We start from the raw sequence: 24,609 nt of genomic DNA, 5'->3' as shown, positions 1-24,609 counted from the left end.
GATGGGTGCTATTACTGGGGTGTAATCCTCCCTGCCCAGATTTCCTCCTCGTGCCTAGATGGCCCAATATGCCCAAGGCCATTAACAAGAAATTCTGCCCCATGATTTTGATTGACAACGAAAGACAATTTGTATTTACAGGAAACTTTTTTTTATCTGGCACCGACGGGACCGGCGTGGTGCCGGTTGATCAAAAAGTCCGGATTACAGAGAGGTATACTTACCAAGGTACGAGAGCCCCGTACACGGCCACAGATCCAAGAGTCCCTGTTGCACGGCAACAGGTGCAGGAACCCTGGTTACACGGCCACTAATATATAGTAAAACTTACCTGAACCTACTCCTGAATTTTGCCGGTTAAGAGAGATTTCCGGATATTTAGGTGCCGGTTAAGAGAGTTTCCTGTATATAGTGCCTCTATTGTAGTAAAACGTCCCGCAGGAGTCTTATCAAACAAAGTTTAACACTGAGCCATATAAGGAGATGTTGGGACAGATGACCAAAAGCTTGGTCAAAGAGGTAGGTTTTAAGGAGCGTCTTAAAGGAGCAGAGAGAGGTAGAGAGGCTTGGGGTGGGAATTCCAGAGCTTGGGGCCTCGGCAGCTGAAGGCACGGCCGCCAATGGTGCAGCGATGAAAATTGGTGATGCGCAAGAGGCCAGAATTGGAGGAGCGCAGAGATCTCGGCGGATCTATCCTTAGCCCCCTGCATGCTGCCCCTCGGCAACATTGTCCGAAAACACAGCGCTGGTTTCCACATGTACACTGACTACACCCAGCTCTACCTCGCCACCACCTCCCTCGACCCCGCCACGGTCTCTAAATTGTCAGACTGCTTGTCCGACATCCAGTACTGGATGAGCAGAAACTTCCTCCAACTAAATATTGGGAAGACCGAAGCCATTGCCTTCGTTCCCTGCCACAAGCTCTGTTCCCCAGCCACCGACTCCATCCCTCTCCCTAGCATATGTCTGAGAAAAAAGACTTGCATTTATATAGCGCCTTTCACGACCACCAGACGACTCAAAGCGCTTTACAGCCAATGAAGTACTTTTTTAAGTGTACTCACTGCTGTAATGTGGGAAACGCGGCAGCCAATTTGCGCACAGCAAGCTCCCACAAACAGCAATGAGGCTGAACCAGACTGTCCACAAACTTCTTGTCACATTTGACGCCGAGATGAGTTTCTGACCACATACCCATGCTATTTCAAGACCATCTATTTCCACCTCCGTAACATCGCCTGGGTCAAAGCCCCACTCCAGAGACTTGGCACAAAATCTAGGCTGACACGTGCAGTGCTGAGGGAGCGCTGCACTGTCGGAGGTTCCGTCTTTTGGTTGAGACGTTAAACCGAGGCCCTGTCTGCCCCCTCGTGGACATAAAAGATCCCATGGCAATAGCTCGAAGAAGAGCGGGGGAGTTATCCCCAGTGTCCTAGGCCAATATTTATCCCTCAACCAACGTCACTAAAGCAGATTATCTGATCATTTTTACATTGCTGTTTGTGGGAGCTTGCTGTGCATAAATTGGCTGGCGCATTTCCTACTTTACAACAGTGACCACACTTCAAAAGTACTTCATTAAGACCGTCTATTTCCATCTCCGGAACATCGCCTGTCTCCGCCCTTGCCTCAGCTCATCTGCTGCTGAAACCCTCATCCATGCCTTTGTTACCTCTAGACTCAACGATTCCAGCGCACTCCTGGCCGGCCTCCCACGTTCTACCCTCTATAAACTTGAGCTCATCCAAACCTTGGCTGCCCGTGTCCTAACTTGCAGCAAGCCCTGCTCGCCCATCACCCCTGTGCTCGCTGACCTACATTGGCTCCCGGTTAAGCAACACCTCGATTTTTTTTAAATTCTAATCTTTGTGTTCAAATCACTCCATGGCCTTGCACCCCTCCCTTTCTCTGTAACCTCCTCTTGCCCTACAACCCTTAGATCTCTGCGCTCCTCTAATTCTGGCCTCTTGAGCACCCCCAATTTTAATCGCTCCACCATTGGTGGCCGTGCCTTCAGCTGCCTGGGCCCTAAGCTCTGGAATTCCCTCCCTAAACCTCTCCGCCTCTCTACCTCTCTCGCTCCTCCTTTAAGACACTCCTGAAAACTTACCTCTTTACCAAGCTTTTGGTCATCCACCCTAATATCTGTGTGTGGCTCAGTGTCAAATTTTGTTTGATAACACACCTTGGGATGTTGTACTACATTAAAGGCATAGTACTAGCAGCAGCAGCAGCAGTGTTGCCGGACTGGGAGCCAATGTAGGCCAGCAAGCACAGAGCTGATAGATGAATGGGACTTGGTGCAAGTTAGGATACAGAGTAGCAGAGTTTTGGACGAGGACCAGTTTACGGAAGGTGAGAGGTCGGCTAAGAGAACATTGGAATAACCGCATCTAGAAATAACAGACTAGAACCCTGGCATGTACAGTACTATCTCTCTATCACTGAGGCCTGTACAGTAAAAGGAACAACTTGCATTTATATAGCGCTTTTCATGACCTCAGGACATCTCAAAGCACTTTACAGCCAATGAAGTACTTTTGAAGTACTGTCATTCACCTGCTTTGCTGTTTTGTGGAACCTTGCTTTGTGGAGATTGGCTGCCGCATTTGACAATGTTCGTACAAATGTTTTCTTCGACAGCACCTCCCAAACCCGCGACCTCTACCACCTAGAAGGACAAGGGTAGCAGGCGCATGGGAACACCACCACCTCCTACAAGTTCCCCTCAAATCACACACCATCCTGACTTGGAAATATATCGCCGTTCCTTCATCGTCATTGGGTCAAAATCCTGGAACTCCCTCCCTTGCGGCACTGTGGGAGTACCTTCACTACACAGACTGCAGTGGTTCAAGAAGGAGGCTCACCACCACCTTCTCCAGGGCAATTAGGGATGGGCAATAAATGCTGGCTTTGCCAGCGACGCCCACATCCCATGAACGGGGAAAAAAAAGTCCCCACCATTTACGCCATCCGCGGTTATCACAGACAGCCGCCTATATCGGGCAAATGGTGCTAACCGTTCACCATCACCATAGAAGTCACTTGGCAAGGCACCACTTGTAACGTATTAAGCACGTTGACTATTTCGAGCAGTACTTAACTTTTTTTTTTAAAAGGTTCTGCTGATTTCAGGCTAAGTGAGGTCTTCGAGCAGTTTCAATTAGCTCGTTAAGGTGTGATTACCTCCGTGACCAGATATTCTGGATGCAACTGCTAACAATTATGAGGCGGTTGCTAAGTGGAGATTACCTGGTTTTTATTAAAAGAAAAATCTGTTGGCTACTTTGCTTTTTGGTTTTTATACTGCCCACAGCGTACAGCGAGAAACTCGTGCTGACACCATCACACCCACTGTGAACGGTGAAGACTGTACTTCAAGAGTAACTCACTGGCTGAGAAGCCCTCTGGGATGTCCGGAGGATGCGACGAGGCAATATATAAATGATAACAAGACCTACTTTCTTGAGCCTACATTTTTTGTTATTTCCTGGCATGAGCTGAATAAAAGTTCTTTCCTGAAATATGGTGGATAATTTTAAGGGAATGGGATCACTTGGAAATTACAGCACAGAAACAGGCCATTCGGCCCAACTATATACAAATGATCGAGATGAGGGAACTAGATGTAATATCTCCAAGTTTGCAGACGACACAAAGCTGGGTGGGCGTGTGTGCTGTGAGGAGGATGCTGAGAAACTCCAGTATGATTTGGACAGGTTGGGTGATTGGGCAGATGCATTATAATGTGGATAAATGCGAGGTTATCCACTTTGGTGGCAAAAACAGGAAGGCAGATTATTATCTGAATGGCAATAGATTGGGAGAAGGGGAAGTGCAACGAGACCTGGGTGTCCTTGTGCACCAGTTGCTGAAGGTAAGCATGCAGGTGCAACAGGTGGTTAAGAAGGCAAATGGTATGTTGGCCTTCATAGCGAGAGGATTCAAGTACAAGAACAAGGATGTCTTGCTGCAGTTGTACAGGGCCTTGGTGAGACCACACCTTGAGTATTGTGTGCAGTTTTGGTCGCCTTATCTGAGGAAGGATGTTCTTGCCATGGAGGAAGTGCAGCGAAGATTCACCAGACTGCTACCTGGGATGGCAGGAATGACGTATGAGGAGAGATTGGGTCTATACTCGCTGGAGTTTAGAAGAATGAGGGGGGATCTCATTGAAACTTATAAAATTCTAACAGGACTGGACAGACTGGATGCAGGAAGGATGTTCCTGATGGCTGGGGAGTCCAGAACCAGGGGTCATAGTCTCAGGATAAGGAGTAAGCCATTTAGGACTGAGTCGAGGAGGAATTTCTTCACCCAGAGAGTGGTGAACCTGTGGAATTCTCTACCACAGAAGGCAGTGGAGGCCAATTCATTAAATATATTCAAGAAGGAGTTGGATATATTTCTTAAGGCTAAAGGGATCAAGGGATATGGGGAGAAGGCAGGGACAGGGTACTGAAATTGGATGATCAGCCATGATCTCATTGAATGGCGGAGCAGGCTCGAGGGGCCGAATGGCCTACTCCTGCTCCTATCTTCTATGTTAACTGGTCCATGCTGGTCTTTATGCTCCACACGAGCCTCCTCCCACCCCTCTTCAGCTCACCCTATCAGCATAATTTAGGTGTAAAAATGATTCTCCTTCAACGTGCCAGGAAGTTGTAGTTTGTCTTTTTTAATCTTAAATGTTGCAAATAATTTTTTTTTTAATTTCCTTTTTTGCAATGACATTGAGGTCCTCCATACCTAGAAGTGTTGTCCTTAAATGGAAATGGTGCAGAAATGGCCCCCATCCATGCAGATAACTTGGTAAGTGGTAAGCTGATGAATGTTTTGGGAGTTAAATAGTGTGAGCTAAGCTTTTTATTTCAATATGGGCTTTATCAACAACAGCTTGTATTTATATAGCGCCTTTAACGTTGTAAAATGTCCCAAGGTGCTGCTCAGGGGTGTTATTAAAAAAAATTTGACACTGAGCCACATAAGGAGAAATTTAGGGCGGGGACGAGGTAGGTTTAAAGGTGCCTCTTAAAGGAGGAAAGAGAGGCGGAGAAGTTTAGGGAGGGAATTCCAGAGCTTGGGGCCCCAGGCAGCTGAAGGCACGGCCGCCAACAGTTGAGCGATTTAAAAATCGGAGATGCCCAAGAGGCCAGAATTAGAGGAGCGCAGATACCTCTGATGGTTGTGGGGCTGGAGGAGATTACAGAGATAGGGAGGGGGCGAGGGCCATGGAGGGATTTGAAAACCAGGATGAGCATTTTGAAATCGAGGCATTGCCGGACCGGGAGCCAATGTAGGTCAGCGAGCACGGGGTGAAGGGCGAACGGGACTTGGTGCGGGTTCGAGCACGGGCAGCAGAGTTTTGGATGACCTCAATTTTACGTAGGGTAGAACGTGGGAAGCCAGCCAGGAGTGCGTTGGAATAGTCAAGCCTAGAGGGTAACTTGCAATCGATGCTGCCTTTTTTTTTGCTTTCTAGAAAATGGAAGACTCTGAACTAAGCATCCAGTTCCAAAGAAGCGTCAGACTGGGCTGTAAGGGAGAAGTGCTTTACTTCTCTGAGGCAATTGGTATAGCCTTGGCAGTAGGTGAGATGAATGCTTTTCCTTTAACCTTTTTTTAATCAACAAAAGCAATTACTGCGGATGCTGGAAATCTGAAATAAAATCAAAAAGTCCTTTCATCAGAACTTTTTTTTAAAAATAAATGTTTTTGCAATTTAAGTCTAAATCATTTTAACACCTGTCAAACTGCTTGTTTGTAGTGTCTCGGAGAAAATGTCTGGCACTTTATTTTTTTTCCTGAACGCTTTTGCTAAACACTAACCATTAAAACTGATTCTGTCTCGCAGTTCTTGCTGATCAATTCCCCTTGAAGATCCGTACGGTTAGCACTTCTCTGAGTCTCTCCTGGGATTTCAGAGGCTGTTTCCTTAAAGATCCTCTTTGCACCCTTTTATTGTTCGATGTGGATGGCAATAACTTGCATCAAGAGATTGTTCAAGACCAGAATCGTGAAATCACAGGTCTAACTCCATGTGAACACTACACGGTGTGTTTGAGTATTGCAGGGCAACATGATGTCTGTGCTGCAACCATGACAGGTAGTGTACTGGTTTTTAATGGACTGCTCAGTTATCTATATGTTAAAAAATCTTGCAATTCCTGCCCACAAACCTGTTGTCACACTTTTCCATCAGCATTTACCATTAAAAGTTGTTATGTCAACATTACCCATTCAATTTTGCCATGTCAACTGTCACACTAGTTGCAGGCTTTAGCCATTGGGTGGCGCAGTGGAGCAAGTTTCTGAAATCTCTCCCAACTTTGTCACCATCTTGTATATTTAAAAACAAAACTTGTATTCAAACTAACCACTGGCAGCACCACACGCTATTTACTAGTTTATGCCAGTAAACTGACAACCAAAATTTTACTTCTACATCGAATGAATAATATTCTTACCAGAAGTTAATTCCAATCCAAACACTGTATAGAGGAGGACTGGATTATTGAGTGATTAAACCTTCAGAATACAATATTTTGGACATTTTGATAGATAATGTTTATAGTAATTTATTTGGGATTCATTCAGAATAAGGGTGTAAAATGACCAAGTTTTCTAGTGATTTTATTAAAAATGAGAAACTCCTAAAATCCCTGTGTATCTGTAAACCAAAATCATATCCTAGAATAATAAAAATTTACAGCACAGAAGGAGGCCATTTGAACCATCGTGTCTCTGCCAGACGAGAAAGTGCTATCCACCCTAATCCCACTTTCCAGCTCTCGGTCCGTAGCCCTGTAGGTGACGGCACTTCGAGTGCGTATCCAAGTACTTTTTAAATGTGATGAGGGTTTCTGCCTCTACCACCCTTTCAGGCAGCGAGTTCCAGACCCTCACCACCCTCTGGGTGAATGTTTTTTTCCTCAAATCCCCTCTAAACCTCCCTACCAATTACTTTAAATCTATGCCCCCTGGTTATCGATCCCTCTGCTAAGGGAAATAGGTCCTTCCTATCCACTCTATCTAGGCCCCTCATAATTTTATACACCTCAATTAGGTCTCCCCTCGGCCTCCTCCGTTCCAAAGAAAACGACCCCAGCTTATCCGATCCAAAGGAAACCCTAGATGTCCATTACTGTAATGCCCCACACTTGTGTTGTGCGGCCCAGTTTCCCTCTGTGTGGCTCACATAGGTTGCAGAATTCCAGAAACCACTGACTTGCTTTGTCTGTAATTGCTCATCACTCTGAAATTGGCCAGCTAATCACAGTAACCCTGAACTCTGGATTCTCATGTTGTTCATTCACCGTATTCTAATCACAGCTGGGTATTTTGCCCCCCAGGTGGGCAGAGACATCTCTTGAGTTAATTGTCCAGCACCGACTGACAAAGGTCTTTAGTCCGTTCCTGGCATTTGGTAGCTACACTCGCAGGCATCAGTGAAGCAACCCTTCAGTACCATTATCTTCCAGGTTTTATAGCTTTTCACTTCAGTGTAATTGAATATTATTGGCTGCAAATCAGCAGCTTTGTAAGCAGGCTCATTAATGAGCATATTTTCTAATATTGATTTGGGAAATGTGCCTAAAAATTGTCTTGCATTTTCAATTGAAGATGGCCAATTGACCAGCTGCGACCCTGGTGAGGAACAAGGGCCATTGTTCTACCAGATACAAATTGCAGAAAAATTATCTCTTCAAATTGACATTCTTAATTACAGAAGATTGACACCAAGCACTTGTACATCAGGCACAGGACAACCAAAAAGCAGTGTATCTATTTTGCACTCTTTCCTAACAATGTACCCTCCAGAGCAATGGGGGAAGAGAGTGGGATTAGTTTCCGTTTGCTTTGGCAGAGATGCAATGGGCCGAATGGCCACCTTTTGTGCCATTAATGTCCCTGGTTCAGTTAAGTCAAAGCTCCGCCTCTTCCACTGTACCAGTATGAATTTTTCCACATCCCACACCAGTCATCCTGTGACCTGAGTGCATTCGTTCATCTCTGCCCAACTTGTGGCTAGTTCCATGCTGTGATAAGCAGGCACTGAATTGCGACTGGCCACATGTAGGAGGAGTGTTGCAGCCAATACAGAGAAGACATTCTCCTGATGTCTCCAAATCCCAGAGGTGAAAGCGTGTGTTAACTATAGATACCATCAGTTCTTTGCCCTTCCCCGGATGTAGAAAACATTTATTGTGGGAAGAAAGAAAGACAGACTTGCATTTATGTAGCACCTTTCACGACCTCAGGACTCAAAGCACTTTACAGCCAATGAAGTACTTTTGAAGTGGAGTCGCCGTTGTAATGTAGGAAACATGGCAGCCAATTTGTGCACAGCAAGCTCCCACAGACAGCAATGTGATAATGACCAGACAATCTGTTTTTTAGTGATGTTGATTGAGGGATAATTATTGGCCCAGGACACCTGGGATAACTCCCCTGCTGCTCTTCGTAATAGTGCCATGGGATCTTTTACGTCAACTTGAGAGAGCAGACGTTTAACGTCTTATCTGAAAGACGGCACCCTCGACAGTGCAGCACTCCCTCAGCACTGCACTGGAGTGTTAGCCTAGAAAGGACCGCGTGACCTGCAGACACCGAAAGTCAAGTCTGTTGCTGAGGAAATTGCTTCTCTTTCCCAGTCATGGTTATCCATGTTGTATTTTTCAGAATTTGGGTTTGCCTTTAGGTGAATGATTCGTGTGATGAATTCATTGTAAGTTTGTACTGTAATAATTCGGAGTAGTGCAAACCTTTTCAGGTAGTGATTATCAGCATAATTAATGCAATTTTTTTTTTTTTCCCCTTCCTTCCACCTACGTGTCAGCTGGGGCTCAGTGGGTAGCACCCTCGCCTCTGAGTCAGAAGTGTAAAGTCTGTGGGTTGTGCAGTTAATTACGACACAGACTTCAGGAGTAACATACAACAGGACTTTACTATTCGAAGGTCAGGGCGAATCTGCCCTATAAATCATGCCACAGCACTTATATACCGGTGTGGTCACCGTCGGTATTACCGTATACAGAAGCCAAACAAGTAGTGCCACACCTAAAATAGTTCTCTTAAAGGTGAACGGTTACATACAATAGTCTCTTAAAGGTAGACGGTTACATACACTACAATCCTCCCTTTTTAGCTTACAACATACTATTTCTCATTAACATACATATATTCAACTTCAGGTAAACAATTTACAGATATAGTCTCTGTGGGAAACAGTTCACAGGTTCAGTCTCTGTGGGAACAGTGTATAGATTCAGTCTCTAGTCTTGACTCGGTCCGAACAACATCGCTGTGGTGTAGCCGGTTCACATTGCTAGCGTGACTCCTCCACTAGTCTTCCCCTTGACGTAACAGCTTGAACTTTCGTCCTGCTGAACCAGCAATGCTGACTTTTACAAACAACTGTATTGCCTTGGTAATTTTTCTTACTTTCCAACTGATTTATCTCCCTTTGTAGGGCCCACGTGCATGATCTGGTAGGAGTGATAATGATTTTGATGGTTATCATCTTCTGCTTCTTTTTCTTTTCTGCTTCTTGGAGACTCTCGGGGCTCCCTTATCAGCTGCCAGCTGTAGCGCCACCATCTCTCTATGTTCCTTAGACTTTAAGTGCTTCATCCTGATTTCTGCACTTTGGGAGTTTTCATCACAAGCTGGGCAGACCAGATCCTCGTAATATTCAGTGTCACTCAACAGGTCATGGTAATATTCGGTGTCGTCCTGAGCTAGTCTAGCGAGAGGGCCTGCTACTTCTTCCGTACCCAACTGGACGTTAGCCGACTGTTGTTCCCTCCCTAGACATCTTTCCTGAAGAGACTTCTTCATGCGTTCATATTCATCCCGCTCTTCCTGGGTTTCCTGCCAATCCTTCACTAATGACCTCGTTTGTGATTTCAATACTTCCCCTTCCCTCGGGGATTGATTGATCAGGCTATTCAATCCTTCTACTGGAGCAGCTGTTTCCACATTCTGCTGTTCACATTGACGTGATTCAGTGTACTTTGGTATCCCTGTAAAATCTGTGTTGCAACCTCAGCTATTTCCATAACTTTTGAGAGCTCCGAACTCCTTCCCTTTGAAGATTGAAGCTCGTGTTCAGATTGTTCCCATTGTAGAGTCTTGTCCTTCAGCATATGAAGGAGTTGGCTGACCGTTAACTCTTCCACGGGAACACTGTGGGTCAGAGTCTTCTCCATTTCATCCACCTTTTCCTCCAATGCTTTCACCTTCTTTTCCTCTTGTACTTTGGCTTCCAGCGCTCGGAGAAGTTGCGCCTTGATGCTCTCTAGCTCATGTTCAGAGGCCATTCTTACAGTCTCTGTGTTTCTTACAGTTCCCTTTTCTTCCACTGAACGGATTCCCAGTTGAATCTGTTCTTCAAGTTGTTGAATCTCGGTCATTGCCGCCCCATATTTGTCTTGGGTTTCCTTTAATATTTTTATGAGTTCTTGTACATCTTGTCTTTCAGGTTCTGCCATGTTTTTCACCTCTAATTTCTCATCTATGGATGGAACTTCTACCGATGAGTCTGTCTTGGCCTTGAGCTCATCAAGAATTTCCTGCAGCCTTTGGACTTCTTGCTCATGTTCAACCTTCAGTTGCTCATATGCTTCCACTGAAACTAGCTTTTCGGAGGTTGCCGAGTTAACCCCTTCCAGAATTGTAGCCTGGGCCTGTTCATACTGTTCTTTCAACTTCTCACACTCTGCTTGTAAGGAGTCGTAGAGAAGAACTGGAATAAAATCCTGGCTTCCTGAAGATTCCTCTTCATTTGCTTCTTCCTGCAAATATTCTAACTCCTGAACAGCATAAGGGAGATGTGATCGGTAATTGGTCACGATGGCTCTATGGTCGCTCTCTGCTTGAGCTAGCTGCTTCTGTTGTCTTTCCAGATTCTCCCATTCGGTGTCATAGAACTTTTTCATTGTTTTCATCTCTTGTACGAGATGGTAACTCAATTGTTCTAATTGTTGTCGTAATTTGAAATAAGTTTGAGTCCGAGCTCGGTGTTCTTCCGTCATGGATATGTCCGTAACTTGAACAGGCTCAGAATTTTCTGTCGAACTAGGTTGTCGTTGTTCGGTGGAGTTCTGTTCTGAAACTTTGTTCTTCTCTGGAGCATAAGCCTTTATGCATGCCTTCGTTTTTCCAACCTTCGTCGGCAAGTCCATTTCAGCCTTGTCTTTCATATTTGGGTTGGTCTTATCGTCATCCGTTTCAGAATCTGAGCTGATTGTCTGCACCGAGTCCTCACTCGTTATGGCTTTTAGATAGTGCCATTCCATGTCTATTTTCTTGATCCACTCCCGTCCTAGAAGTGGTGGTCCTCCCTCATGTAGTACGTATAAGTTCATTCTTGGGTGTTCTTTACCCCTATCTCTCACTTTGACTCTTATCTTTCCCATGGGGTATACTTTATGCCCCGTGTATGTCTGCAATACGAACTTGGTATCTCTTAAGGGTATATGTGAGAATAGCCGATGGTAATCCCTTCGATTTATGACTGATAGAGCTGATCCAGTGTCCAACTCCATTTTCACTTGGATTCCAGCTATTTTTAGCATGACCCAGATAGTTTGTAGGTCAGCTTCCTTACTCACATTGTGAATTCTCAGACTACCCAGCTCCTGGCCGTTTGGGTCTGAGTCTGAATTCTGTTCGTCTGAACTCTTCTCAGCCACCTTGTGTACCTTCTTGTACTTTTCCTGTGATGGCTTCCTTTGGTTGTTGGTCTTCTTCCCTGACCGGCATACCTTAGCTATGTGACCCAATTTGCCACATTTCCTACATTCCTGGTTCTTAAACCAGCATTGGTTCTGGTCGTGTGTTGTCTTCCCACAACGATAGCATTTTGTTGTTGTCGAGGTAATTTGATCCACACTTAGTGCTGCTGTCTTTAGCTGCATTTCCGCAGTTCCCTTCGCTGCGGCTTCGTGCGATGCTGCAATAAGGACAGCCCTGTCAAGTGTACGGTCGTTCTCTTCGAGTAGTCGCTTTTGCGTTCCTTCCTTTGCCAACCCGCACACGAACTTGTCTCGCAATGCCTCTGTCAGATTCCTTCCAAACTGGCAGTATTTTGCTAGTCTACGCAGTTCGACCAAGTATTCTGCGTTGCTTTCGTCTTTCCGTTGCGTTCTCGCATAGAATTTGAATCGTTCCGCCAACATCAACGGTGTAGGGTTCAAGTGGTCCTTCAGGACAGCCACAATATCATCGAAAGTCTGATCCGCCGGTTTAGCTGGTGCTACTAGATGCTTCAAGAGCCCGTATGTCTTTGCGCCCATCGAGTTCAGCAAGGTTATAGCTTTGTCATCTTCTATTTTATTGGCCTCACAATAGATCTCGATGCGTTCCACGTACGTGGCCCAGTCTTCTACTTCGGAATTAAAATCGTTGATGTTACCACGCTTAGGCATCTTCCTCTCTTTGGGAACAACACAAGTATTTCTTTAAATTATTATTTCTTTTTTTTTTCCTAAGATGGCGGTTTTCCCGCGAAAATGGCGGTTTCCCGCTCTTATCTTCTCTCCCCGCCCACTTCAATGGCGGTTTCCCGCTTCTGTCGTCTTCCCCGCCTAATGGCGGCTTCCCGCGTTTCTTCCCTGGCGGGAGGGGTACACTTTCCCCACGGGCGACGGCCGCTGGCTTTCAGGTTCACAGCCTGCGCGTCGGCTTCAAGGCTTTCCCTTTTTTATTTTATGGCAGGGCGACCGGCTCTGGGTACCCCGTTGACGGCGAACAGGTTCAGCCGCTGGGCTGGCTCTCGCACAGTTCCCCTTGCTCGGCTCTGTCTCTCTCCCGCTCGCTCGGCTCTACCGGCGCTGGGTACACCCCGTTGACGGAGGACAGTTCAGCCGCTGGACTGGCTCTCGCACAGTTCCCCTTGCTCGGCTCTACCTCTCTCCCGCTCGCTCGGCTCTACCGGCGCTGGTTACACCCCATTGACGGAGGACAGTTCAGCCGCTGGACTGGCTCTCGCGCAGTCTCTCTTGGTCGGCTCTGCCTCTCCCGCTCGCTCGGACCCCAATCGCGCCTCCCAGCCCTCTCGCAGTCCGGTGCATCTCTCCCCGGCTGCGGCTGAGTTTCTCTCTTCCCGCGCCTACGCTCCCGGTCGCAGCGCTTCGTGGCTTCGGTCACCGCCCGGCTTTTCCCGCCGGTCGCGGTCTCTCACGACGCCGTTGGACCCGACTTTTTGTCCGGCTCCTTTTCCCCCTCGACCGTGGTCGAGTGCCCAGCCCTTATCCTCCGGCTATTCTTTTCACTTTCCCTTACTCACAGTCACCGTGGCAGAAGGGACAGTCAGTGCCTGTTGCTGATGGAAGTTTTTGTCGCTAAAGTCTTCCTCCTTTCTATTGCTGCAGCCTTGAGTTTGCTCCCAGCCGAATGACGAGGGCGGTTGCCTCTTTTCGACGCTCTTTCGTTGCTTTGAAATTATTGTTGCCGCAGGGTACGATCGGACTCGTCGCCACTGTAAAGTCTGTGGGTTGTGCAGTTAATTACGACACAGACTTCAGGAGTAACATACAACAGGACTTTACTATTCGAAGGTCAGGGCGAATCTGCCCTATAAATCATGCCACCGCACTTATATACCGGTGTGGTCACCGTCGGTATTACCGTATACAGAAGCCAAACAAGTAGTGCCACACCTAAAATAGTTCTCTTAAAGGTGAACGGTTACATACAATAGTCTCTTAAAGGTAGACGGTTACATACACTATAAGAAGGTTGTGGGTTCAGGTCCCACTCCAGAGACTTGAGCACAAAATCCAGGCTGACACTCCAGTGCAGTGCTGAGGGAGTGCTGCACTGTCGGAGGGTGCCGTCTTTCAGATGAGACGTTAAACCGAGGCCCCGTCTGCTCTCTCAAGTGGACTTGGAAGATCCCATGGCACTATTTTGAAGAAGAGCAGGAAGTTCTCCCCAGTGTCCTAGCCACTATTTATTACTTCATCAACATCACTAAAACAGATTATCTGGTAATTTTCACATTGCTGTTTGTGGGAGCTTGCTGTGCGCAAATTGGCTGCCGCATTTCCTACATTACAACAGTGACTACACTTAAAAGTACTTCATTGGCTGTAAAGCACTTTGGGACATCCGGTGGTCGTGAAAGGCGCTATAGAAATGGAAGTCTTTTCTTTTCCCCTACCCCCCCCCCCGCCACCCTTCCTCCAGATTTATTTGGATGTAGATTTAGCAAGTATTTAATTGTTTTGACCATTTGTTAAATGGAAAGTTGAGTTGGCTTTGTTTGGGAGTTAACGATGATCTTGTGGGACATTCCAGATAATTAACCTTGGTGGCTTTGAGGATGTTGGTTCAGCATGCTTCCAATCAATTCTGCATCAGATGTGATGTGAACTGTTGTTTGTAAGCCCATGAGGCTGCCATGAGCAAAAGACATTATGTATTCCTTTACACTTAATCTCATGATGTTGAGGACAGGGAATTGCACTACTCTTGACTGTTAAATTGAACCATCAATCCAGAAACTATAGAATATCAACCCCCTCTCAAATAAAGATTAAGTGAGCAGTAAACAAGTATCCATTGTGATTAATGGCCTTGTGTATAGTTTGTAGCATGTTCTCTGAAACCCAGCTTGTTCTACACGTTCCTAGTGCCACTGAATTAATATGATAATCCATATCACTGAATTAATAGACATATTTGATTGTGCAAAAAAGTTATTGTTGATTTGACCTGACTAATGACTCCTCCCTAAGACCAATGTCCTTTTTATCTAACCTCCTCAACCATCAACCTCCTCCAAGACTCTGCTGTTGATGTTCAGTGTTCTTGTATTGTCTTCTTTTGAGTGTGGCAGAACCGAGCTTGAATATTAAAACTTAAGAAAAATCAAGGGCCAGAGGCCATTCAACACTTTTTGAATCTTATGCGTACAGTTCTGGTCACCGCATTACAGGAACGATGTGATTGCACTAGAGGGGGTAAATAAGAGATTTACGAGGATGTTGCCAGGACTGGGAGAATTTTAGCTGAGGAAAGATTGGAGAGGCTGGAGTTATTTTCTTTGGAAGAGAGGAGGCTGAGGGGAGATTTAATTGAGGTGTATAAAATTATGAGGGGCCTAGATAGAGTGGATAGGAAGGACCTATTTCCCCTAGCAGAGAGGGTCAATAACCAGGAGGCATAGATTTAAAGTAATTGGTCGAAGGATTAGAGGGGAGTTGAGGAGAAATATTTTCACCGAGGGTGGTGGGGGTCTGGAACTCGCTGCCTGAAAGGGTGGTAGAGGCAGAGACCCTCATCGCAGTTAAAAAGTACTTGGATAGGCACTTGAAGTGCCGTAACCTACAGAGGTATGGACCCAGAGCTGGAAAGTGGGATTAGGCAGGACAACTCTTCAGCCGGCACAGACACGATGGGTCGAATGGCCTCCTTCTGTGCAGTAAATTTCTATGATTATCCCTCTAGTACATTATCTCATAACTTTTTTTGTTTGGTCTCTCCTACCTTACCTGGCAGATTGTTCGCCTGAGTAAAGATGATTTATTTTTCTCCCTGATGTATCTGCTCTAAAATGACTTTCCACTTGTATTCTTTCATTGCTTTCCCGTTGTACTTTCTGAAGTAATAATTCGAGCTTACTTTGTCATTTTACATGTTGTATGTGAAGCCACCATAAACAATCGGGCCATGAAATTCGTCTCTGGCGGTGGCGCAGTACGGGCAGTATCGGATCAGCTGCTCGTTCTACGCAGCGCCTGATGTTCCGTTGGTGGCAATGGATTTCAATATCAGGGCGCTGCGTATAACGGCCGTTTTGCCCCACCGCCTGAGGCGACTTTCTAGGCCAGTCTTTCTGGGGTGTAAAGTTTAAACTTTTTCTAATGTCACTTGTAGCTCTTCCTCTTTGCTGGTACAAACTACACTCTGTAGGATGAAGCGCCTATTTTCCAACTATTCTCCCTTCCTTACAATGCTTAGCTCTTTGAGTCCCAGATGAACGTACACATGATCGAAGGCTAGAATTGGCCCTGGTCTAACGTAACATTTTCCCAAGTTTTTGTGTGGTTTTTTTTTGATACAATGTTTCCAGTCCAATAAAAATCCATCCCAATTATTTGTAGAAGTTTGCTATCCATTTGGATCTAATTTGTTGCTTGAAAGGTTGAATGAAACACGATGCAAATACTGGCTTTTTAAATTCTGATCCAAGCATAATCCTACACAAAATAGAATAGTAAAGTTTCAAATTGGTGTTTTGCATTCACTTTTTAATGAATTTTCTTTCTTGTATAGATCCCATGCCGCCCAGCAACCTAACTGTAATAGCTTTGAGTTCCAATAGCATTACCGTTTACTGGGACAAGCCAGCTTTGGGAAGCTTTGACTGGTTTCTACTGGATGTCCACTTGCTTGGGCAGAAGGGAGAGGTCGCTAATCCGTTACTTCAGTCTTACAGTTTGATGCAAAGTGGGACGACGTTTCTTATCGATGGGTTGCCAGCTTGCCAGAAGGTGACTGTATCTCTTGTGACTGTATGTGAAGCAGCTGAGGTGAAGAAAAGTGCAGAACTCTTTGTGGTGGCCGATACAGGTAAGCTGGTCCGTGGGAACAACCAAATTCATTGCTTGAAAATAAGGGTCAAGTCAAAGCTACAGAGTGATACCAGGGTTAAATGGGTTAAATTATGAGGACAGGTGGCATAGACTAGGCTTGTATTGCCTGGAGTATAGAAGATTAAGAGGCAATCTTATTGAGGTGTTTAAGATTTAAAGGATTTGATAGGGTAGATGAAGAGAAACTGTTTCTCTGGTAGTGGAGTCCAGTACAAGGGGGCATAACCTTAAAATTTAGAGTTAGACTATTTGTGGGTGATGTCAGGAAGCACGTCTTCACACAAATGGTAGTGGAAATTTGGAACTCTCGCCCAAAAAGCTGTTGAGGCTGGGAGTCGATAGAAAATTTCAAAACCTGAGATTGATCAATTTTTGAATACACTGAAAGACTTTAACTACTTCTTGTGTTGTAGCACAAGGTGTCGGCTGTGGCTCAGTGGGTAGCGCTCTCGCCTGAGTCAGGAGGTTGTGGGTTTAAGTCCCACTCCTGCGACTTGAGCATGAAAACCTTGGCTGACAATCCCAGTGCAGTGCTGAGGGAGTGCTGCACTGTCGGAGGTGCCGTCTTTCGGATGAGATGTTAAACCGAGGCCCCCGTCCGCACTCTCAGGTGGATGTAAAAGATCCCACGGCCACTATTTTGCAGAAGAGCAGGGGAGTTATCCTTCGGTGTCCTGGCCAATATTTATCCCTCAATCAACATCACTAAAACAGATTATCTGGTCATTCTCATTACATTTGGACCTTACTGTGTGCAATTTCCCTACATTACAACCGTGACTACACTTCGTTGGCTGTGAAGTGCATTGGGAAAGATGAGATCATGAAGGGCATTGTATAAATCTGTCTCTGTCTCTCTCCTCCTCTCTTCCTTTTCTTCAAAGTACTTGGTGCTGAAGCTGTTTAATCACGCGGAACTCCTACACCACTGCTTTAACATTTTATTTTATTAATCATTCCATCGGTTTAAACCATTTTACAAATATGCCTTCCTTCTGCACACAGCTCCGGTGAAGTTTGTAAAGGTTACTCAAATGGTTGGTTCTACTGATGCTTACAGTGTGTCGTGGTCAGTGACGGGCGATCCATCGGAAATCCTCTTCTACATCTACAAAAACAGAACCCTGCAACTGACCCAGAAACAGACCGAGTACATTTCAACTGGCCTCGAACCTTGCACCCAAGAGACGTTCACACTGGAGGCGGTTTGCAGGACTGGTGCTGTGGCAGATAGGAGAACAATCACCGTGGCAACAGGTCAGTGCCTTTTTTAAAAAAAAAACATGTGTTCATCACTTCTGCAATGATTTTCATATTGCACTGTCGTTAGCGATGTATTAAAGAAACATAGCACCTTTCACAACCTCAAGATGTCCCAAAGTACTTTACAGCCACTGAAGTACTTGAAGTGTAGGCACTGTTGAAAATGTCAGAAATGCAGCAGCCAATTTGCGCACAGCAAGCTCCCACAAACAGCAATGGGATAAATGACCGGATAATCTGTTTGTGATATTGATTTGAGGGATAAATATTGACCAGCACATCAGGAAGAACTCCCCTGCTGTTCTTCGAAATAGCGCCATGGTATCTTTTACATTCAGCTGAGAGCGCAGACGGGGCCTGGGTTTAAGGTCTCATCCGATGGGCGGCATCTCCAACCGTGCAGCACTTCCTCGGCACTGCACTGGAGTGTCGACCTTGATTCTGTGCTCTGCAGTGGGACTTGAACCCACAACCTTCTGACTCCGAGGCTAGAGTGCTGCCCACTGAGCCACGGCTGACACTGTGGCGGGAGGGAGGGAGAACAGGGGAGGTAGACCACAAGATACTGAAGATTGGACTCCATTGTCAAACTGAAGCCTTGCTCGCTCTGACCTTGGGGAAATCGTGGTACGTGAATGTTCGAAGACTAGATCTGCCTTTTAATTTTCAACAATTTCCCGTAACCAACTCACCCCCAACTCATTTTTGTAAACTTTTTAAAAGTATTTTTCTCGCTTCAAACTAGGAAATCTATAGCAAGAACACAATACTTTTTTTGATGCCTCTCGCCATAGCAGGAAGCACTAACAATTGACCTGAATTATGCATATTATAGCAATTCCTTAATGTTACTGTAATCATGGTTCAACATGGATTTTCCAATTTATTTTTGAAAAAAACCTTGCTGAACAGTTTCACTTTTTCTAGTAATGATGTGAATGACTTTTTTTATATGCGCACTTGGAAATGTTACATTTATTCACCATTTGATTAAAAAAATTTCAAGGTTGCAAATGAAGTTGCTGTTGCTCTGCAAAACAAATCGTTAGCTGTACCATCAATGTACAGTATAATCTCTTAAATTCGGACCAATGTGGGGTTTTTTCCAGCTGTATTCTCTTATGGGCTGGGAATTTCCTGCACGTTTCCACCCAGACAGGCGACGTGCGAAATCAAGGCGCATAGCAAATACACGGCTTAAATTTTCAAAACTATACTTTGAACACACTACTACAACAACAACAACTTGCATTTATATAGCACCTTTTAATGTTGTAAAACGTCCCACGTCACTTCACAGTAGCGTAAATCAGACACAACTTTGACCGAGCCACATGAGATATTGGGGCAGATGATCTAATGAGCTTGGTCAAAGAGGTAGGTTTTAAGGAGCCTCTTAAGAGGAGAGAGGTGGGTGGGGATGTGAGGGAGAGGTTTAGGGAGGAAATTCCAGAGCTTGGGGCCTCGGCAGCTGAAGGCACGGCCGCCAATAGTGGAACGATGAAAATAGGGGATGTGCAAGAGGCCAGAATTCAAGGAGTGCAGAGATCCCGTAGGGTTGGAGAGCTGGAAGCGGTTACAGAGATAGGGAGGGGGGGGCGGTGAGGCTCAAATAGAAGGTTATCTGCAATTTTGGACACCCTACCATCACAGGCATTGATGCATTGGCGAAGGTCTTTGAGAAAGGAACAGTGATCTTTTGTTTGGAGGGTGTGGTTGAGTTTGAAATATTGTCCAACTTTTTTTTTACCCCTGCCCTTTTTTTTTGTGAAAATGTTGACTTGTATATAATTTGGGTGGCAGCCTTTGGGACCTTACCCAAATGGCCATTCTTTATATGCAAGTCCAGATAATGAGTGTTGGGCTGTTCAACTGTGAAAGGTATTGCAGCCAAGTAACGTCCTGTCGCCAACGGTTCGTATGTGCACTTTCTCCTACCGGCTGCACTTGGCGAGATCAGACAATGGATAGAACAAGGGACTTTCCTGGTTTGTTTGGCTCCAGAATCATGCCGGTCTTTGTTTTGTAACAATTAATGGATGCCAGTGCTTGGCACAGTTGGATGACGGCAAAACCATTTTGAAAAGGGAGCAGGGAAACTCTGTGCAACCCAGGCTAATATCAACTCTCTCTCGGTGCACTATGACAGAAATGGTCTTGGCCATGCCAGTGGTCAGGCCTCCAATTTACGCAAGTTATGAACTTTTCCGACTGCTATGTCGAAGAGTCCAGGATTATTGCCCACTTTCTTTGGCACAGGGAGACGGGGACACACCAAATATACCCAGGTCAGCCTAAGGGTCTTGTTCAACAATGCTCCTCCATCACCAGTTGATGATTTTTGTGGTGTTCGGCTTTTTTATGAAGCTTTACTGAGTTTTGAAGGCTGATGTCCCTTGCTGCAGCTGTGAGACATTTCCAGTCCGCTGCACCACATGTCTCCCTTGTGTGTATTGGATTAGAATGGACGCATGCTCAGTGGGGAATTGGGTTGGATCTTGGTGAGTTGAATTCAACCCAGAACATGCTCCCTTAGCAGAGGGGTCAACAACCAGGGGGGGGCAGAGATTTAAAGTAATTGGTGGTAGGATTAGAGGGGAGTTGAGGAGAACCTTTTTCACCCAGAGGGTGGTGGGGGTCTGGAACTCACTGCCTGAAAGGGTGGTAGAGGCAGAAACCTTCATCACATTTAAAAAGTACTTGGCCATGCACTTGAAGTGCCGTAACCCACAGGGCTACGGACCAAGAGCTGGAAAGTGGGATTAGGCTGGATCGCTCTTTTTCGGCCGGCACCGACACGATGAGCCAAATGGCCTCCTTCTGTGCCGTAAATTTCTAATTCTATGAAGGTGAAGGAACAGTGTTGCTTCTCTCAAATAGAGGGGTTCTTGGGATAAACGAGTTATTGTTGGTTTTAAAGCATTTGACTATATTATAGGACTTAATAAATATCCCTTTCCTCCCAGCTCCAGAGATGATCTCTAATCTGTTCTACAAACCCACTGTTGACGGAGGCTTTTTTTCCTGGCATTCCCCACCAGTATTTCACGGTATTCATATCCGTGTTGACGACGTTTTAATGGCTTTCACCAGGAAGAATTATTACCAGGCGTCGGGCTTGGCCACTTGCACTCGATACCAGTACACGTTTGAAGCAGTCTGCGGACAGTGGAGGAGTAAAGCTGTCACCCGGGCAGAGTTCACAGGTATCCTAACATTTAATGTAAAGTAAAACTTCAAAAAAGGGTGTTGCGGAAATCATTTTTAACAGGTGTGCGGAAGGAAAACAAACTTGCTCAATGTTGCTTTGTGTTACTTCTCTCTCCTCCTGAGTCAGAAGGTTGTGTGTTCAAGTCCCACTCCAGAGACTTAAGCGCAAAACCTAGGCTGACACTCCCAGTGCAGTGCTGAGGGAGTGCTGCACTGTCGGAGGTGCCGTCTTCCGGGTGAGATGTTAAACCGAGGCCCTGTCTGCTCTCTCCGGTGGATGTAAAAGATCCCACGGCACTGTTTCGAAGAAGAGCAGGGGAGTTATCCCCGGTGTCCTAGGCCAAAATTTATCCTTCAATCAACATCACTAAAACAGATGATCTAAGAACATAAGAACATAAGAAATAGGAGCAGGAGTAGGCCAATTGGCCCCTCGAGCCTGCTCCGCCATTCAATAAGATCATGGCTGATCTGATCCTAACCGCCAATCCACTATGACAGGACTATCTCCTGAATCTAACAGCATTAGACACACGAAAACAGGAGCAGGATCAGGCTACACGGCCCCTGGGCCCGCTCCGCTACCCACAGGGCCATGACCTATCCGAACCTAGACTCATGTCCAAATTCCTGCCCGCTCCCCGTAACCCTTAATTCCCTTTTCTACTAGGAAACTGTTTATTTCTGTTTTAAATTTATGTAATGATGTAGCTTCGACAGCTTTTTGGGGCAGCATATTCCATGGACCTACCACCCTCTGAGTGAAGTAGTTCCTCCTCATCTCAGTTTTGAAAGAGCAGCCCCTTATTCTAAGACTATGCCCCCTAGTTCTAGTTTCACCCATCATCTGGAACATCCTCCCTGCATCCACCCGATCCAACCCCTTCATAATCTTATATGTTTCAATAAGATCGCCTCTCATTCTTCTGAACTCCAATGAGTAGAGTCCCAATCTACTCAACCTCTCCTCATATGTCCATCCCCTCATCCCCGGGATTAATCGAGTGAACCTTCTTTGTACTGACTCGAGAGCAAGTATGTCCTTTCTTAAGTATGGACACCAAAACTGTATGCAGTATTCCAGGTGCAGTCTCACCAATACCTTGTACAACTGAAGCAATACCTCCCTATTTTTATATTCTATCCCCCTAGCAATGAAAGCCAACATTCCATTGGCCTTCTTAATCACTTGCTGCACCTGCATACTAACCTTTTGAGTTTCGTGCACCAGGACCCCCAGATCCCTTTGTACTTCAGTACTTTCAAGTTTCTTGCCATTAAGATAATAACTTGCTCTACGATTTTTCCTGCCAAAGTGCATAACCTCACACTTTCCAGTATTGTATTCCATCTGCCAAATCTCTGCCCACTTACTTAGCCTGTCTATGTCCCCTTGCAGGTTTTTTATGTCCTCCTCACTCACTACTTTCCCTCCCATCTTAGTATCATCTGCAAACTTTGATATGTTACACTCGGTCCCCTCCTCCAAATCGTTAATATAGATTGTAAAGAGTTGGGGACCCAGCACTGACCCCTGCGGAACACCACTGGTTACTGATTGCCAGTCTGAATATGAACCATTTATCCCAACTCTCTGCCTTCTGTTAGATAGCCAATCCTCTATCCATGCCAGAATATTACCCCCAATCCCGTGATTTTTTATCTTAAGCAATAATCTTTTGTGTGGCACCTTGTCAAATGCCTTTTGGAAGTCTAAATACACTACGTCCACTGGTTCACCTTTATCCACCCTATATGTTACTTCCTCAAAGAACTCCAGCAAATTTGTCAAACATGACTTCCCCTTCATAAAACCATGCTGACTTTGTCTTATTAAATTATGATTATCCAAATGTCCTGTTACTGTCTCCTTAATAATGGACTCCAAAATTTTACCTACCACAGATGTTAGGCTAACCGGTCTATAGTTTCCAGCCTTCTGTCTACTGCCCTTTTTAAATAAGGGTGTTACATTAGCAGTTTTCCAGTCTGCCGGGACCTTTGCTGAGTCCAGGGAGTTTTGGAAGATTATTACCAATGCATCCACAATCCCTACCGCCACTTCCCTCAAAACCCTGGGATGTAAGCCATCAGGTCCAGGTGATTTATCTGCCTTGAGTCCCATTATTTTACCAAGTACTACTTCCTTAGTGATTTTAATCGTATTTAGCTCCTCCCCCCCCCCCATAGCCCCCTGCTTGTCAAGTGTTGGGATATTCTTGGTGTCCTCTACTGTAAAGACTGATGTAAAATATTCATTCAGTGTTTTTGCCATCTCCATATTTCCCACCATTAATTTCCTGGTCTCATCCTCTAAGGGACCAACATTTACTTTAGCCACCCTTTTTCTTTTTATATAACTATAAAAACTCTTACTATCTGTCTTTATATTTTTTGCTAATTTACTTTCATAATGTATCTTCCCTTTCTTAATCAATCTTTTTGTTATTTTTTGCTGTCTTTTAAAGTTTTCCCAATCCTCTATCCTCCCACTAGATTTGGCTACCTTATATGCCCTTGTTTTTAGTCGAATACTATCCTTAATTTCTTTACTTAGCCACGGATGGCTGTCTTTTCTTTTACACCCTTTTTTTCTCAGTGGAATATACTTTTTTTGGAATTTGTAAAATAACTCCTTAAATGTACACCACTGATCATGTATCGTCTTATCCTTTAACCTATTTTCCCAATCCACTTTACTCAATTCCGCTCTCATACCTTCATAGTCTCCTTTATTCAAGCTTAGCACGCTTGTTTGAGATACAGCCTCCTCACCCTCTAACTGAATATGGAATTCAACCATGTTATGGTCACTCATTCCAAGGGGATCCTTTACTAGGACATTTTTAATTAATCCTGTCTCGTTACACAGGACCAGATCTAAGGTTGCTTGCCCCCTGGTTGGTTCAGTTACATACTGCTCAAGAAACCCATCCCTAATACACTCAATGAACTCATCCTCAAGGCAGCCCTGCCCAATTTGATTCGTCCAATTTATATGATAGTTAAAATCCCCCATAATTATAGATGTTCCCTTATTACAAGCCTCAACTATTTCCTGATTGATACTCCGTCCAACCGAGTTGCGACTGTTCGGAGGCCTATATACTACACCCACTAGTGTTTTTTTCCCCTTATTATTCCTTATCTCCACCCAAACTGTTTCATTATCCTGATCCTTTGACCCAATATCATTTCTCTGTATTACAGTGATTCCTTCCTTTATTAACATAGCCACCCCACCTCCCCTTCCTTCCTGCCTGTCCTTCCTGATTGTTAAATAACCTGGTATGTTTAATTCCCAGGCATTGTCACCCTGCAGCCATGTTTCTGTAATGGCCACAAGATCATACCCATATGTAGCTATTTGTGCCTTTAACTCGTCTATTTTGTTACGAATGCTACGTGCATTCAGATAGAGAACTTTCAAATATTGCAAGCTCCCACAAACAGCAATGTGATCTGGTCATTATCACATTGCTGTTTGTGGGAGCTTGCTGTGTGCAAATTGGCTGCCACATTTCCT

The 24,609-nt window shown here is 45.2% G+C and overlaps 1 protein-coding gene across 5 annotated transcripts in view; it reads left to right on the top strand.

Moving 5' to 3' along the window:
• LOC147106423 (uncharacterized) overlaps window positions 1–24,609 on the top strand; it is a 59,849-nt gene that overhangs the window by 7,551 nt on the left and 27,689 nt on the right. For all 5 annotated transcript variants that reach the window (XM_086009526.1, XM_086009524.1, XM_086009522.1 and 2 more), the window contains 6 exons: window positions 4,745–4,818; window positions 5,489–5,597; window positions 5,861–6,112; window positions 16,291–16,587; window positions 17,616–17,867; window positions 20,840–21,079. In XM_086009526.1, the coding sequence (XP_085865652.1) occupies window positions 4,745–4,818; window positions 5,489–5,597; window positions 5,861–6,112; window positions 16,291–16,587; window positions 17,616–17,867; window positions 20,840–21,079 (1,224 nt within the window). The remainder of the gene's footprint in view (window positions 1–4,744; window positions 4,819–5,488; window positions 5,598–5,860; window positions 6,113–16,290; window positions 16,588–17,615; window positions 17,868–20,839; window positions 21,080–24,609) is intronic.

Source organism: Somniosus microcephalus, chromosome 16 (assembly GCF_052327205.1).
Source record: "Somniosus microcephalus isolate GS21.2 chromosome 16, FLI_Smic_1.0, whole genome shotgun sequence".
In the NCBI taxonomy this organism is placed as follows: Eukaryota; Metazoa; Chordata; class Chondrichthyes; order Squaliformes; family Somniosidae; genus Somniosus; species Somniosus microcephalus.
The sequence above is the reverse complement of the archived record's forward strand: the minus strand, read 5'-3'. Positions and strand labels throughout refer to the sequence as shown.